The 17,483-nt window shown below is 46.3% G+C and overlaps 1 protein-coding gene across 1 annotated transcript; it reads right to left on the reverse strand.

The window, feature by feature from the left end:
* Nucleotides 1-1,426: 1,426 nt before the first annotated feature.
* On the reverse strand, nt 1,427-17,188 carry nup160 (nucleoporin 160). Its single transcript, XM_083666925.1, has 35 exons — nt 17,086-17,188; nt 15,911-16,019; nt 14,465-14,675; nt 13,371-13,593; nt 12,883-12,958; nt 12,172-12,286; nt 11,637-11,873; nt 11,283-11,380; nt 11,005-11,089; nt 10,777-10,845; nt 10,491-10,574; nt 9,920-10,090; nt 9,650-9,749; nt 9,136-9,301; nt 8,802-8,935; nt 8,473-8,633; nt 8,170-8,306; nt 7,857-7,927; nt 7,522-7,684; nt 6,930-6,999; nt 6,709-6,807; nt 6,387-6,506; nt 6,192-6,287; nt 5,891-5,985; nt 5,675-5,771; nt 5,085-5,190; nt 4,623-4,783; nt 4,351-4,411; nt 4,038-4,148; nt 3,705-3,828; nt 3,004-3,105; nt 2,761-2,899; nt 2,435-2,560; nt 2,222-2,317; nt 1,427-2,002 (listed from the first exon to the last, which is right to left on the reverse strand). The coding sequence occupies exons 1-35, from the start codon at nt 17,174-17,176 to the stop codon at nt 1,919-1,921; spliced, it is 4,188 nt and encodes a 1,395-aa protein (XP_083523051.1). The 5' UTR covers nt 17,177-17,188; the 3' UTR covers nt 1,427-1,918.
* Nucleotides 17,189-17,483: the final 295 nt, after the last annotated feature.

Raw genomic sequence — 17,483 nt, forward strand, 5'->3', positions numbered from 1 at the left:
CTTTGCCAATCAGTTGCCTTTTCGGTAAGTCCTTTGTCCTGTTAAGGTTTGATGCAGATTGCCTTGATTTAGTGGTCATGGTTCTCTGTCATTGAAAGGGTTTAGGAGGGACATAGGTATGGTCAGAAAACCTATATATAGAATAACTGCAAAACGTTGTGTTTAGAGTAAGGAAAAATTATTTATAAATGGCAATCTGACTCATGTCCAGGGACTGTACATATACATGGTTAATATGATGCAAAGACAAAATGTTTACAGTATTCATTTTAGTCAGGAATTGTGAAAAGGGCTGTGCTATCAGCCTAATTTTGCCTAGTGCTAGCAATATTTGCAATCAAAAGTCTAGTTTTACATAGAAACGAAAGTCTGTTAGTATGACATCGTCTGTATTTCAATATCAACTATTTTTTAGCCTTTTAGCTGCTTGCCCCTCGTTAACTGTCCTTACTTGCTTAGCGTTATGTGCACCCTCTGCTGTTTGGATGGGAAAGATGGGAAGTGGTGTGGTACAAGTTGATGGAACCAGCCTGCTGTGTGACTAACTGTTCTCTTTTACTTGTGTGCAGAATTTCAAGTCTTTCCTTGATTCCTCATGTCCTTGGTTCCTTCTGAAAATGCATTGGAGGGGAATGTACAATGTACTCAGACCTTCTCCAGTGGGCATTGAGAAGGGTTGAGGACGTGCAAAATCAAGGAAAGACATGAGATTTGGCCACAGCATCAGTCTGGCATTCCTCCTCATTAAACCCTTGCCGCAAAATGGATTAACTGGCAATTGGATCATCCCTCAGCCAAACCGAACCGCCCCCGTCGTTTTTGAGAGTATGCTGTTGATTGGTCTAGCTAGATTTTATGGTATTTCAAGTTCTTGTTTATTTGTTGAATGCCAGACTGGTCTGTGAAGTAACACAGGATGTGGATTATGGCACAATCAGGCTGGTTCAACCAGCCTAGGTAAGGCACATCAGGTATGTCTTGTCAGTTGTGTGGAAGATGAATCGTGTTATGATTACTTTATGAAATACTTCAGTTCCAAGACAAGTACCTCACATTCACCGTGAGCTGTGTGCATCCCAATTTTTACCGTTTGACCTAAAGCGTGCACTTCACACCTGGATTTAAAACCATAGGATTGGTTTGGGAGCTTATGCTCATTGAGATGTTTATAGTAGTTGGTACCATATTTGAACTAGTGTATTGCAATGATTTGTTTTTGCATCTGAATTTTAGAAGAAAAATATATATACAATTGACACTGATGTTATTCCTCACTATGGCTGCTTGCAACATTGGTGAACTTGACCGGGAAAATGGCCTTTTGACATGCAAACTATGAATTATACATAAGTAAGGATGGCCTTCAACATGTTTGCTTAATTGCCCTAGGTTACCATTGGTAAGTCAGTCATTTAAAACCACTCAATAGCAAGGAACACCTTTAATATCATTACAATTTACAACAAACCTGGTTGCAAAAGTTTACAGGCAGAGTACAAAAGAACAAATGTCACAATATGATTATTACAGTTCAATGTACCTCTATAAAAAAATACACATTCTGATTCAAGAAGTGGAAAACACCTCTGAATTGTTACCAGTTCTGTTGCACACACACAAACACACAGACAATATTTACAGAACATTTAAGAGCAATGCGTAGGTGACACTTTCCCCTCATTTCCATATTCCTGAGCCCTCTCTCCCTGACATCCAGAAAAGAGACGAATGACACAAAATGTCCCCTCCCAAAAACGTCAGGTGAAATCCATACAAATAACAGTACTTTTAATTTAACCATACAAAAATACAATTATTTCACTTATGCTTTCCTCCGGTTGCAAAATTACGGCCGAAGTGGGAGAGTTCAATGTTGGAGAGGCAGTGGGGGGCAGGCAGTGCTGTGGTCTGGACAGTTTTAATGAGCTTGGAGCCTTCGCCTTGTCGTCTGATCCACCAGTTTGTGGTAGTCATCCAGCTTGTCTCGCAGTTTGTTGTATATCTGAGGGGGAGGGATGGAAAGGCTTAATACTTAAAAGCAAAGCTTGTGTCAGGACACGTAGACCTGACATCAACATGTTCTATTCATGTTCCATCGCTGTAAAACACAGGAGAACTCTCACATCAGTGTACTTTCGGGCAGCGCCAAAATGGCAGAAGACTAAATTAAACACTGCGTGAGATGACAGACTGTGGGAGGTAACTGAGGGCGTGGACTTACACTGACGTTGGTCTGTGTCTCGTTGAGTGCCTTGAGGAGCTGGTCTATGGAGGTGTAAGGTAACCACACCAAGGGTGCTGTGGCTGACAGAGGCCTCTGTCAAAAAAACCCACACAAAATCCATTTATATATATATAATCTCTGGGAGAACCACTGAGATGACATTTGGTCTTAATCTTTCGATGCATGGTTATCGATTTCTGTTTACTGTACCTCAATTCCAAAGTACTGGTGTCCCTTCCCCAGGAGAGCGTCCACGTACTCGAGTACCAGCTCAGCCGCTGCCTCCAGGAGGTCGTAGTTCAGGTAGAGCCGTAACAAGGCTGCAGCGTCCACTACCTGACCGGACATGAAGCACTGTGTCACCAGGGGTTTGAGGTTGCGTCCACAAGAGGAAGCTAAGCCATGCAGCAACCACCTCAGTTAAACACAGCAGCCATTTTGTGAATGCCGACTACCTCAACGTCTGTTATCACATGACGACTATCGGACGAGAAGCTCACATGGACAGCTGTTACTAAAAATCACCGATACCTCACCTTGTATTCGTTGATCAACCAATCAGGCAGCGGCACGCCGTGCGACAGCAGCTTGTTGATGACACAGCGATGGTGCTGGGCATTCTGGGAAGGTTGCTTCAGGTAGGATGCGAGTAGTCGCCACGCCTCGTCTGTGGCACTATGAAGGACATCGAAATCCATTTCAGAATGAGCATTAAGGAACAGACGTGACTTGCTACCATTTCTATCATCTCCACTAAAGTGCTCAGTGACTGAACAAACCTTGACTCTTTGGTGGTGACGACTGTTGAGAGTTGGTTGGCTGCTAGCCAGTTCCAGGCTTCGTTCTGACTCTCCTCTCCTCCGTATTGTAACTTAATACACCTGGGGAGGGGGGCGGGGACACCAACCATCGTCACAATCACCTAGCCGTAAGAGAAGCCTATCTACTGCATGTATGTACCAGGGTTTGCAGCCGGTAAAAATAATGAAAATCCCAAAATAAAATTGTTGTCGGCCAAATTTAGATAGGTCGAGGATCGGAATCGAACCAGGAACCTTGCGATTACGTGGTAAGCGCATTAGTGTGCTACGCCACTAAGCGCCCCGAAAATGACTATTTAAAATCAGCGGCACGACATGGTGGTTCTTTGTTGCCACAAATCGCCTCCTTGTAAAATGTCTTAAACTGAAGCTTATGATTGGTTAGGTAATGTAGGGAGTGAGATTGGAGAAAAGCTCCTTTAGATCGACGGAGAGACGGCAGAGAGCGACAGCAACTTAGACAGGTTGTTAGTTCGAGCTCCGTCGCATTTATGCAATTCAAATCTGTCAAATATTTTCAATGCCCGGCAAAATGTTTTGGCCTTTCGCATCAACAACATAAATTGAAATGTTGCCGGTCATTTGGAAACCCTGGTGTGTACATATTCACCCATAAAGAGCTCGTTGTCAAAAAATACAACCTTTAGCTTGTAACTTACTTGAAGGTCAGTCCCTCAAAGACGGACGTGAGGGAGAGTTTGAAGGTCTGGCAGAGTGAGAAAGCGCAGTCAAACAGTCCTGTTTGTACCAGCAGGGCCACCATCTCCACAGCAGAGGCACTGCCTATAAGTCAGAGACAAAGAGCAGCACCTGTATTAGCTTGTGAGGGTAGGGTCTTCAGGTGCCCTGTCGAATTTCTCCATACCCACCCACCCACACACTTGCTAAGAATGAAATGTACCCTCTGTGAATCATGAACGATCTGGCATGAATGATTAGATGGATGGAGGGATGGATGCATGGATGAGCCAATGTTGTTAGTTGAGTAGTACCTGCGATGGCTGCTGAGGGAGGGTCCTGCTGGGCCAGAGTGAGGCGGCTGCGGGCCAGGATGTACTCCTTCTCCAGGTCTTTCAGCTCCAGGATGTCGATCTGACGACTCACTGTGAGGGGAAACATTACAAACATGGCCGCCATTACAACTCACTACACCCTTCATCTCTCACTCCTTCACCAATGTGGACTAGATGATTTACAACGGTAAATGTCTGGGGTGGGTGGGTTCAGTTCCAGGCTCAGTCTTGCTTGTCGAGGGGTAAATGTTTCGGTGGTTGGTTTGTTTTACTATCTAGATTACAGACTCACCTGGACCTGTGGCAAACTCTCCATCGTAGTTTCTCTTGGGTGAAGTACCTGGACGCTCATACTGTGGAGAGGAAAGGTAGCGGGGGATGAGTCACCTACTCTGACATACAACGCTGCTTAGATTATATATATGTCGCCTTGTGAAACCAATTATAATTTCATTAGCAAAGGTTTTCAGAAATGTTTTATTGTATTAGTATGCTATCCTCAACGAGTGTGGTACACAGTGCACCCACTGATTGTGATCATAATGTGTGTGTGTGTGTGTTTACCACTGCTCCAGACGAGGGCTGGACGATCCAGGCGTAGTCAGGTCTGATGAGTCGGAGGCAGTTGAGAGAGGCCAGGTAGCAGTTGACCTGCTTCTGTAGACCCAGCTGCGTACGCACCTCCCTGCCCAGACGCATGCCGTACTCAAACATCACCGTGCCAGCTAGGAGAGAGGACAGGACAACAGGACAACACACAGAAAGTGAGTAAAGAACACTGTCTAATGACAGGCAAATATACTGTTCCTCATCAACTCACTCAACCACAAGTTGAGTTGTAAGTTATTACAATTATAAAGGACTTTTCTTTATACAAGAATCATTTATAAATGTATAATAACTGTTTATTTGTGTTTAAGGACTCTATTCCGTTTATACATCTTCCATATTCCACAACGGTGGATCTTTTCCACCAGTTACAGAAATAACTTGGGGAAGGCCGGGCTGAAAGCAGTTTGGCTGTACCTTTCCTGTAGTTGTGTCGGTTGATGTGGAAGGCGTAGAGCAGCTCGTAGTAGTTGTGGGACATGAGGTCCACAGCTCTGGCGCGAGACTCTATGATGCTGACCACCTGTAGGCAGAGAGACCGAGGGAGAAGGTCAAACACACAGCCTCCTGCTTCGTGGGAGGCTAGCCTCACCAGAAACTGTCCTTTTAAAGACACCAAATCACTCCAGGAAAGAAACTTTTTCATTTGGATTGTTTCTAGGAGGGTAACTGGCGGGTGAGTTTGCCAAACTAAGCAGGGAACTCATTATTTCAAAACCCCATTTCACGTAGATTGGTAAGAGTGACGCACACCCAAAACCTTGGCAAGGAAATCAAGGTAAAGTGCAGACTAATGGCAGACTAAAAGTAAAAGAAAATCACACACTATATTGCTCCCATCGCATTTGATTGGCTCAACGTCTCAGCACACAGAGCCTTGGTCATAGAGGGTGCAACTTTTCATCAAACCCCATTGTATGCTAAATGTGTAATGCTACACTTCAACTCCAGCATCAGAAACCAGCTATTTGTGGAGCATCAGACTGGGACATTGTAAAGTGTCTGACCTCATCATGGAGGTTGACATAGGAGAACTGGATCAGGTCCTGCAGCTGAGAGCGCTCACACAGAACCACCACCAGCTGCCGCAAACAGTCCAACTGCCTAGGGGAGGGAGAGAATCAGACGGATACAAATCTATTCATAGTGCTTGGAAAGCACAAGGAACTGTCAAACACCACCAATTTTCGCACGCACGCACACACGCCTCTCTGCGTTTATACCTGCTAGAGTCAGGGTTCTGGGTCAGGGCCTCGTAGGCTTGGCTGTTGTGGCCCAGGTCTAGATGGTGTTTAAAGATGCGGGTCCAGAGGGCAGCCTATAAGTACACACACAGTGAAAGAGCCGCCATTAACATTAGAAGTTTGATTACAGGGCTGAAAATAACATGCAGAAAGCTAGGCTAACTCAAGCACTTAGGCTAGCAGGCTAAGAAGCTAACGGAAAGGCTAGTTGACTCAGGCATCACAAAATCATAATTTTCCCATAAAAGAAGAGCACAGGAACTGTGTGGGAAAACCCTACCTGACTCCGAGGATCATTGACAGCCTCTGTAATGGCCAGAGTGGCCAGATGGATGACCAACTCCGGTAGACCAACATCCTCCAGCAACCGCAGCACCTAAACACACATACACAAACAATAAGATAATACACCTCAGCAAAAGCTATTACAAAAAAATTAGAAAAAAACAACAATATTATATTTCCCCACAGCCACCTTGTTGTAGTACTGCAGCCGCGGGGCAGACGCTGCCTCCTCCTCTTCAGCGCCTGTCAGCTTCATGAGAAACTCCTCCTTTTCAACCTCAGTCGCTGCCTCCTGGAAGCACTGCAGCGCCTTGAGGAGATGGAGCAGGAAAAATTAAAAAAAATTAAAAACACAGCAAGACGGAGAGAGAAACAGACAGGTACAAATAATATTCTCCCACAGAAATGTGATTTTCAAAGATGGAATATTAAAATTGTGTGTGAATACGGTGGACATACGGTGGACAGCCGAAACGGGAAACAAACACACACACACATACATACATACATACCTTCTGTCCCTCTCCATTAGCCAGGTAACACTGTCCCAGCATGAAGCGACAGGAGCCAACATTCACCTGACACCACGGCCCAATGAGCCTCACATACTCCTGCAGCGAGATGGAGAGGGTTTTAGTTCAGATGTCTCAATAGCTTTTTTTTTATTAACATGTTGCATTTAATCACTTTAAGATGGTGCTTTAGCTCTTTGCATTGAACACAAGTGGGTCACCTGAAGTTGTGTGTACTGGCAGTTGCCCATCAGACACTCGGCGAACTGGAACCCTGGATTGCTGGGCCAGCTAGAGAAGTCATGTTAAGGACCAAACATCCATATGATGCACAAGTCATTGTGGTCCTCTGTGGCTCAGTTGGTAGAGCGTGGCGTTAACGACGCTAAGGTTGTGGGTTTGATTCCCGCTGGGACCATATATACTGAAAAACGTCTGCACTCACTGCAATGTAAGTCGCTGTGGATAAAAGCGTCAGCTAAATGGCATATATTAAAAGAATAGGCCATGTTAAAAAATCAAAGCCATGACGACTGCCACTGAAAAGCTTGTGAGGTAAAGTCAGTCAAACAATGTATGGTGCAGTGCTAGTGGGTTGTCTCGGGGGGGTGTGTGTGTAGAAAATACCACATTCCAAACAGTTGATTGACGATTGATTGGCAAATAAAACATATACACAAACTATAAAACACAAAGAGGTTTTTCCTAAAGGACTTAAGAGCTAGCCTAGTGTGTGCTAACGGGTAGCGAATAGGGACAGCCTTGCCCAACCAACATTAGCATTTGAGCTAAGCTAACGCATGTTGAGGATACAGGAGCTGCGCTAGCTGGGTGACCACGTTGGAGATCATGTGGGGCCAGTGGAGGGGGGCCTGGCCGGGAGACGGGCTCTGCTGCTGGGAGTAGATCTGAGAGATGATGGCCTTCCTCGCTATGTTCTGGTAGAACAACTCCACTACCGTCTGAGGACTCAACACTGGATGAGACCGAGAAAGAAAGAAAGAGGGGCTTTTAGTGCATGCACACACACACACACACACACACACACACACGCACACACATGCACACACACACACGTTTTAAGGCGTATGACTGCCAAGCCTCTGAACAGTTCCAATCCATTCACCAACACAAAGCCTGGTACTGACCTGATCTGTTGGTTATCAGTGCCGGGGAGTCAGACAGCTCTAAGACTGACAGGTGCTGCAGGTTGGCATCTCTGGAAGGGGGGAGAGAGAAATAAGACAAGTAAACTTTATTGTCCATTAAATAATATATATTATTATTATATATAATATTGATATTTCTCTTCGGCACACTGGCAGACGAGGGTAAAAAAAAGGGGTAAAAAACAGACATACATAACAATTGTTAACTGTAATTTCGAGTATATACACACACACATATATATATATATATTTATACACACACACACACACATATATATATATATACACTTACAGGATGTCTAGTGGTACGGAGGTGGCCAGGCTCTGGCTGATGTGCTTGAGGAGGTAGTAGGAACACAGCAGGTGAGAGCTGCGGGGGATCAGGTCCTGCTGCAGCTGGAGCAGCTGGGCCCCTCCACCCAGAAACACCTGGAACCAACACACACACACACACACACACACACGTTTGTCTCAGTGTGTCCATGTTCTGTGCAAGACACCCAAATGTGTACTGGTCTGGTTCAGATGAGAGCTGATGTGGGGAAGTGTGTGTGTGTGTGTGTGTGTGTGTGTGTGTGTGTGTGTGTACACTCACATTGTCCCCTAGCCGCAGGTAGAGCTGCTGCAGTATGAGCAGGTCTCTACAGAACAGGGCTCTGGTCATGGCCAACTGACACACAGCCTGACACACCACCGTCACCGCCACGCTGCTGCCGTACAGCTGCGACAGACTGATCCGCATGCTCAGCGACTGGCCTGCAGGGACGGAGAGAACACACACACTGAATTCCGGAACCTGGTGCCAGTAGCCATCTTTGTAGCATCACCGGCTATGCTTATGCTAACCAGTGCCGAGTCACGTTAGCCGTCCTGTAGCATCATCGGCTATGCCAAACGATGCTATGCCATTAGCTCTATGCTAACCTGCGTTGAGGATTCCCTCCCCCCCCGCCTCCTGGTCAGTCTCCAGGTCCATCTCCCTCAGCAGCACAGCCATGGCCGCCACAGGGTTACGGATGTCCTGTAGCTTGTTCTGGATCTCCTCGATCACGTTGTCACTGCATGGGAAACCAAAGATAACGGTCATTCAAATTCTAAATCACGACAAGTATATCAATGCCTGCGAGAGGCATCTCGGCCTACACGTCAGATATGGATGAAAAATTTGGGACCATTCCCTTTGGTTACAATTCGCTCGGCAAATGTAAAAGTATTTATCCATATTAACGCAGCTCATTATCATGTTACTATTACTGACTTGTCGTTGGCTAGCAGGTTCTCCAGCACCAGCTCAGCAGCTCCCTCTGGGGACTGTAGGTGCTCCAGGGCCTTGTCCATCTCATAAGCCATGTCCCCCGGCACCGCGTCGCTCACCAGCCGCAGACACTGCACCAGCTGCAGCACGTCCCTCCCGACATCAGGATCTGGCCATGGAGGAAATATGCATGAGAGGAAACTGATGAGTCTGGAGCCGGCAAGAGCCGGAATGGAAGAGATGTGTTTCAGCAGGTATTACAGAGCCAACATAGGTGCTTTTACCCCACAGAACAAACATGTGGGGCTACCTCGAGCAAAAATGGTTGCTTGGACACAGTCAAAAGCTGCCCTGTCCTATTTGCCCACACTGTGGTCTGCATCTGAGCACCTACACTTTAGAATTAGGTGTTTCCAAGCCCGATTAAGCCCTCAGGCACGTGTTAATAATGAAATGGGACACCGCATCCACAGAGAATCACACATGAACGTGCATTAAAGACCCAGGGGTCCATTACCCTCAGCCAATGGCGTCTCCTCCTCTGATAACAAATACTCGTCAAAGGAGAGGTACAGGTGGTCCACCGCGAAGCATGGCAGCAGGAACGACACAAAGCCCTTTTAACAAACACACAACAGTTTTGTTATTGACATCAAGAAAACACAAACACAACCCCACACCGCCTGTTGTGATGCACAAGAGACAGGTAGGTGTGGGTGTCGGTAAGGGCTGTGTTTGGTGAGGTGTGTGACAAAGACTGTGTGTGTGTGTGTGTGTGTGTTCGTACCTTCTTGAGCACACACACCATGGAGGTGTGGTGGTTGACCAGCAGGCCCAGTGGTGTGGACAGGGCCTCCTGGTACTGCAGACAGCAGGCGTAGAACTTGGACCAGAACTCCACCTGCAGCTGCTTGTACTCCTCCTGAGAGAACTCAAACTCTGTCACACTGCTCTGCAGCTACACACAGGGGAGAGAGAGAGACGGAGACATGGAACACACTAATACAAAACAACACCTCGTCAAGAAAAGAAGCAGACAGAGACGGTGGCACAGAGGGAGCAAGAGTGAGAGAGATAGAGGGATGATGGTAAAGGAAGAAAAAGGGATGAGGAATGGGAGCACAACATGTAAGAGACAAGGCAGAGAGGAAGCGATGGAGCAGAGAGAGAAAGAGGGCAGCAGTAGGAACGAGTGACAGAAAGAGGGAGCGATAGATTGACAGACAGAGAGGGAGAGAATGAGCGATAGACTGACAGAGAGGGAGAGGGAGTGATGGATTGACAGACAGACAGAGAGAGAATGAGCGATAGATTGACAGAGAGGGGGAGACGGCAGAAAGCAGTGGAGCCGAGCCTACCTCGCTTTCCACAGACACCGTCACCTCTTTCTTCAGTGTCTCCCAGGGAAGTTCAACAATCCGCTCTGTGCCTCTCCTGTAAATCTGACGAGACAAACACAAAAGCCTCACGTCAATCCACAGCTTCAGTACCAACTCTGTTTCACTCGGTGTCAAAACAACCTCCTGTTGAGTGCCTGCTGTAAACAACCTTGGTTAAAGAAGACAAGAAGAATCAACTTCTTAAATCTACATTGACAGTGAAGTGAATGTGATCAATGGCTGTGATCTGACAGATCTCTCCTACCTGCAGGGCTTTGACGATGGCCGAGGCAGTGAAACACAGGGGGGAGAAGAGCACGTCAAGATAGGTCTCCTGAAACACACCAGAGAGGGGATTGTTAGACGTTTTTGTTGTCGTTTTCTTCCTCCCATCTGCTTGTTGATGTGGGCTTTGAGTGTCTAGAAGAGTGCCATACACACATTACTAATCAATGGAATTATAGTAGTTCTCATCATGTTTTTGTGTTCTTACCCTAGGGTCCTGGTCTACTCCTATGTGGACCTCCTCTTCCGGGGGCGGCTGGACAAACACTTGGTTCCACTGGCCTGCCACGTTACTGAGGGAGAGACAAGGCAGGTTTATACACACTACAACTATATCTCACACACAGACAGTACACTCAAGACACACCCAAACTCAGTGATTTAACTACTCATCAACACCACAATCCCTCCAAAACACATACATTACTGAACACACATCTTGATGCACCCTGTGTTATTTGAGATAAAAAAAAACATCATGCTCACTGTTCAAAGTTGATGTATTTCACCACTGTCTGGTTGGCGTCATCAAGCCAGAGGCCCCATATGTCCGTGGATGTGAGAGCAAAGTCTACCAGTGTCTCCTGTTGACGACACACAGGCATTTAGTGGGTAGACAGATTAACTAAATTACAAAAAAGCAATGCTTCTGATAATGCAACCCTTTTTTCCACAGAAAGACACACACGCACAGACTAAACCTCCTGCAGAGAACGACCAACACACATTACCAATAAATCCACTGGCAGACTAGTGACAAAAAGCAGGTCACATCTTTTTCACACACACACACACACACACACACACACACACACACACACACACACACCTCCCCCCTACCTGCGTGGTGAAGAGTGAGGAGATGTGGTCCAGGCTGTAGCGGTTGTTGTCGGTGGCCACCAGCTGCAGCACGGTGAACTGGCCCCGCTGCGGCACAGCCAGGAAGACGGCCAGACACAGGCCCGTGGAGGAGGAGAAGGCAAGCCGCAGGCGGTGGCCCTGGCCAGGGGAGCGCTTCACCCCCCGGCACGCCGGCATGTACTCCAGCATGTCCGCCTCCATCAGGCACACCTGGTCCTGAAGGGAGGAGAGGAGATTAGATGATATCTTTATATTATTATTACTATTAGTGAGCTTGCTTCAGCAAGTCCAACTACTGTTTTTGCTCAATAGGGCTGGACCCGACTGAAATAAATCTTGGTCGACTGATAGGGGTAGTTTTTTTTTTTTTTAAACAACTCTGCAGCATGTCTGCTTACAGTAACTGCACCAACTGTAAACTCAAAAATAAGCCTCTGGCCTCATTTCCAGGAAATAAGGTGTTTTAGACTTAGGGCTGCATTGGTGCTTCATTAACAGTGAACAGTGAACCCACCCTGTAGGACCACATGCGTAGTTTATGGTCCTGACACAGGGCGAAGATGAACGTGTCGTCCTCCAGCTCTCTGACGGCCAGACTGAGGACCAGGTTCCCAGGGCTCTGGTCACCTCTGCAGAGAAGTACAATAAGGGTTACACACAGAGTAAATGGAGGTTGGAAAAGAGAAAAACAATAGCACTAAGGTTGGTTGAACCTGAGGGAAATAATACACTTCAGTTGAGGTAAACAAGGGAAATAATACACTTCAACTCAGGTTGCGGACATTTGTAATTCGAACCCTCACAACAGAATGAGCTTGAACCTTGAAATAAATATCATTATGTAGCTCTTCCATTAGTTTGCTTGTAGGTTATGTCATTGACCCTGAATTCTGTTTGTAGAAGACATTTCACTCACTTTGTGTGGTGATGTTTTCTAATAAACTTGACTGGAATACAAGCACCAGACACAACTAGGGGAATTAACAGTAAGTGGAAAGGTACTGTCTGACCATGGGGGTTACCATGGGGGTTACCAGGGGGTGACCATGGGGGTGACCATGGGGGTGACCATGGGGGTTACCATGGGTTTACAGTGAGGTCTGATCACAAAGGGTAACTAACAATGGGCTGGGGTTAGATACCAAAAAGGGTTAGTGATGATGAAAAGAGTTTACAGAGCTTGAAGAGTGAGGAATGCCTGTTTTACAAAAGGCAACTCTCTAACCTGATGGCGGTTGGCATCCAGCCAGCCAGTCTTTGCATGACAGTGCTCCTCTTGAGCTCCAGAATGGTCACACTGCCTGGATAGAGGACAGGAAAGCACCCACCGTTATTTACGCTCAAACTCATTGCCTGGTAAATCTTGCCATGAACCAAATTACAGAACCTCAATAGATCTTGCAAAGCAGTGACTTACAACATAGAATGATACTATGCATACATACATACATACATGACACTGTACAAGTGTTATCACAGAACTGCGATAACATTGGTAAGCGGCTAATGCTAATGGAAATGGTAGGGTGCTGCTCCCCACCTTTTCGACTAGCGTCGCTAAAAATGCTAACATGCCGTGCATTGCTAAAATAACTACTACAACGAATTTAAAAATTGTAGATTAACGTTCAACACCCTAGGTATGCTTATAAATTAGGTAAGAGTGAACGATCCCTTTATGACCAATTTTAACCCCTTCTAGTGCTCCCTTACCCTGGGTGTCGTGTGGGGGCAGCGTGATGACCAGGATGCCCCCTGCTGGGGAGGCCAGGGCGTAGTGGGCCTCGCCCTGGTGGCTGAGCCAGGCAGCCGAGGCGCTGGGCCCCGCCGTCTGGCCCACTGCACTGGGGATGACAGCACTGTGGGCCGGGTCCTGCAGGCTCAGTTTGCCCACGTCGGTGAAGATGGACTGCATCTGGAGCTCCGTCACCAGCTCCTGTGGGAGGGAGGGGAGGAGAGAGAGAGAGGGAGAGAGAGAGAGGTGTTTGGGAATTGACAGTCTTTTGGAAGAGTGGCTGAACCATGTTTACAATAACACAGCACTACTGCCATTAGCAGACGTGCAAATTAAAATGGTAGTCAATCAATGAGTAAAGTATTCTAAAAAATAATGATCCAAAAGTGATCGACAGATTTATTGAGTATCAGAATGACACTGAAGCCATCACGGGACAGGTTAGAGTTAGACTCCTTGACCTAAATGGTGTCCTTGTCTTTCCAATAATTCCATATGAATCACATGGTGAAGTGAACCGGTACGCTTAAAATACACAATAAACTGAGATAAATCTTGTTCAGGTGAACCTGCACATGTGATCACTCATCTAGAGCAGTGGTTCTCAGCCTTCCTTGGTTAGTGTACCACAAACACATTTTCGCTCTCTCTACGAAGTATCCCCTCAAGTTCATTTCACCATTTGGCGTACGTTCTTATGAGTCCTCCCAAGTACCCCCAGTGGATAGGCCAAGTACCCCCATAGGTACACATACCGCAGGTTGAAAACCACTGATCTAGAACACTTGGTCAGAGTGTTTTTCTCTACTCTACAGACCACTTGTCCATCATGTTAGAACACAAACACATACAGCAGAACACATCTACTGTATGGTTCTCGATGGCTCAGTGGGTAGAGCACGGCACTAACAACGCTTAGGTTGTGGGTTCGATTCCCGCTGGGACCATATATACTGAAAAATGTATGCACTCACTGCAATGTAAGTCTCTCTGGATAAAAGCATCAGCTAAATGGCACATCTTATATTATATTACATTCTAGCAGAGTAATGAACCAGCAAGCTGCACTCACACTACGGTACATGCGCGTGGGGTGCGGCAGCACCAGCCGGTGCACAGTCTGGTTGGTGACGATGAGGATGATGACATTGTTGAGGGTCTCCTGGATGTGCACGCCTCCGGGCAGCAGGGGGCAGTGGGTGATCTTGAGGCGCACGGCGTTGTTCAGGAGGTTCGTGTCCAGAGACTGCTCCACCAGCTGGACGGTGTCCCCAGAGGTGGACCTGAAAGAGACCAGGACACAACTGAGCATCCATTATAGCACACACCTGCATAGCCAACTGCATTTCCACTCTAACAAGACAGGGGTGGTGGCTAGCTTGGGTGTCTGCCTGAGAATGTCCACACTGTGTGTGGCAATATGTTTGCATTTTGTGACGGAGACCACCATCACTGGCAGCATGTGGTGAGCTGATTATACACCCCCCCCCCCCCCCCCCCCTCTGTTACAGCTGGCTCGCGCTGTGGGTGCACACGCATTCGAAAGGTCGTTTGTCGCTATAACGCATCTCATTTTACACCCCCTGTTCCGTTATCAGGTCAGAAAGAAATCATACACGTTAGGTAAAGTATTTTAATGTTTATTTGTCACCATACTACACGTTATTGTTGGTTGGTCTGTTTGCCGTTTTTTTGTGTGTCGCCCCTCTTTGTCCTCCCTGTTATTCTGCAGCTTCCAGGTTGGCGGCTGCTAGGACCCGAACTACAGCACTGAGCCGGCTTTGTAGTGCCTGTCCCGCGGTATGCATGGGTGCCTGCACTTCAATTGGACTATTCCATTTATGAATTAATATTGTCGTCAAGCAAGTAAACTTGGATGTGTTCTACTTATGTAATAATGTGGTTATACTGTATAAATGAATTATAATTAGACTGTTTATGATTAATAGTAGTTGCAGCCGCTTATGTGCATTTTCAAATGTAATTAATTATTAAGTATGTCTATTTTGGTATGTGCTGATGGGAGCAGTCGAAGAAGGGGCCCTCAGTTTGTGAAGCAGTCTTAGTCAGACTTAGGGGCAGCACTGATGGCTGTACCCTTATGTTTTTTGTTGATTTTTTTTGTTTTGTTAGTTCTGTACACCTTTTGGAATTTGTAAATAAATCACCTTGCACCTCACTGCTTCGCGGCTCCGCCATCTTTTTTTTTTAAAAACGGGATTCTTCAGGTTTATGTCAACCTCCCCGGCTCAACCTACCTCACGCATTTATTCAAAACTTAACCTGACACCGAATTCCTCAATTCATTGTCAACGGGGACCACTGTAGATTTCCTTTTTTAACTTAGATCATTCTGAATATAATTTTGTGGGTAAACCTGCACGCATACAAAGTAGTCCCGGAGGACTAAGACTGGGGACCCTGGCTGTGAATCCCATCACCAAAAGAACCAGAACAGATCTAGCCAGCTAGAAGAGTTGCAATGACATCAGGTGAAACACGGTCTGGCATTACTCACCAGTGTATGAATCTGTTGCTTGTAATGGACAGAAGTTTCCCACTTTCCTCATAGTGAAAGCCTCCTGCGCTGTCTGGGTATTTGACACCTCCAGGAAGGGCATTCAAACCTGTGGGGAAAAAATTAAAATAGTTGTGGGAAGATCCATCACAGTATAAGAACTTCAATTATCTAGGTTAATGTGTCCCCCAGCATTAGATTGGCGGAGGGGTGGCATTAGCAATCAATCAAATGGGGTGTTGAATGGTTTGGTCTGACGCCAGGGGAGACAGGTGGTAGACCAAAACAAGTAGTATGCAGGTCACAAGGTGCACGGACATTGTCTGTAGTGTAGCTACTAGCTAGCTGCATATCAAGTAATATGCGACTGTCAGTGGTGAAAGCAAAATAAGATGGCTTGCAAAGTAGAATTGTCACACAAAAAAAACTGAGTTGGGCACCCAACAAATCAATGTCGTAAACTGTCACGCACGGCGAGGACCTAGCACATTCAGAGCGGGGTCGCGGCTCGCCTAGACAGGTGGGGGACTGTACGTGCCGCCTGGGCAAGGTGCGCGAGCAGGACAGAAAATAGATGCGGCAACGTGAATAGACAGTGAATACCTAGCAGAGCAGCTAGCTAGATGGCTATTTTGCTAAACGACAGATTGGTGTTTTGGTGAGCAGGGAATGCAAATACACCAGGTGCAGACTAGTCGGTTAGCATCCTCCTCTATGCAGTCCTATGGACAGATCGCGGGAGACTTGGCCATGTATTATAATAAAAATGACGCCGCCAAGACACAGTTTGTAATAAAAATCCTTCTTTCACTGACTGACGGTTCGTCGGGTGGCTGTCCTCTTGACGGGCATCAAGCTTGCCAAATTTCTTTTGCAAATTAATTTGTTAATTCCAAATTCCAAAAAGTGTAGCAACTAAACGGAGTTACATTTGACTAGATTGATGCCCTTCAAAGGGGGCAACCGCACGACTAACCATCCGAGTGTTGGGCCAGACCAGTTATCTTATTAGCTAGCTACTTACAAGATGCATGGTACATACATGGCTAGCAAGCTAAATTGCTATCCCGCGATAGCATGGTGGTGAGTCACGAACTCATTGCATCCCCAACGTTTGTAACAAAACATCAGCAAATACAGATTGGGTGGTTATTTCAATACTCGTAAAGGTTTACCTAGGTTGACAGTTATTTCTCTGAATCTTGGAAGGGTTTCCCTCTCAAATCCACATATTTCTATGAAACTCCTCTCCAAGACCGCCGCCATCTTCACACCGCATTGAGTTGTGGGATTGACAGGAAGAAACGGACCGCGTTCTGGCCTTTCAAACATTTAAAGTTGCAGAGATTCATATTATTTTACTCCGTTTGTGTCCTCCACCGTATGTATTATCAATGGTTTCCACCACTCAGTCTCTATGAGAAAAACATTTGAAAAAATACAATGTAATATTATGAAATGTTTTCTAGGTATAAGAGATAAGATAAGACCAATGTCCAAACGGAAATTTCTTTTGAAGTTGAAAGTGCTGCTGCTCACATCAATAGAAACTAACCCTAACAATAGAAACAAA

Source organism: Argentina silus, assembly GCF_951799395.1.
Source record: "Argentina silus genome assembly, chromosome: 3".
Taxonomy (NCBI): domain Eukaryota; kingdom Metazoa; phylum Chordata; class Actinopteri; order Argentiniformes; family Argentinidae; genus Argentina; species Argentina silus.

Excerpts from the sequence above, each read along its gene's own strand:
- nup160 (XM_083666925.1), bottom strand. The coding sequence starts at position 17,176 with ATGGCGGCGGTCTTGGAGAGGAGTTTCATAGAAATATGTGGATTTGAG. Across the intron at positions 9,750-9,919 it reads TGGTGTGTGTGCTCAAGAAG|GGCTTTGTGTCGTTCCTGCT; the intron begins GTACGAACACAC and ends GTTTGTTAAAAG. Across the intron at positions 8,634-8,801 it reads GGAGGGAATCCTCAACGCAG|GCCAGTCGCTGAGCATGCGG; the intron begins GTTAGCATAGAG and ends CCGTCCCTGCAG.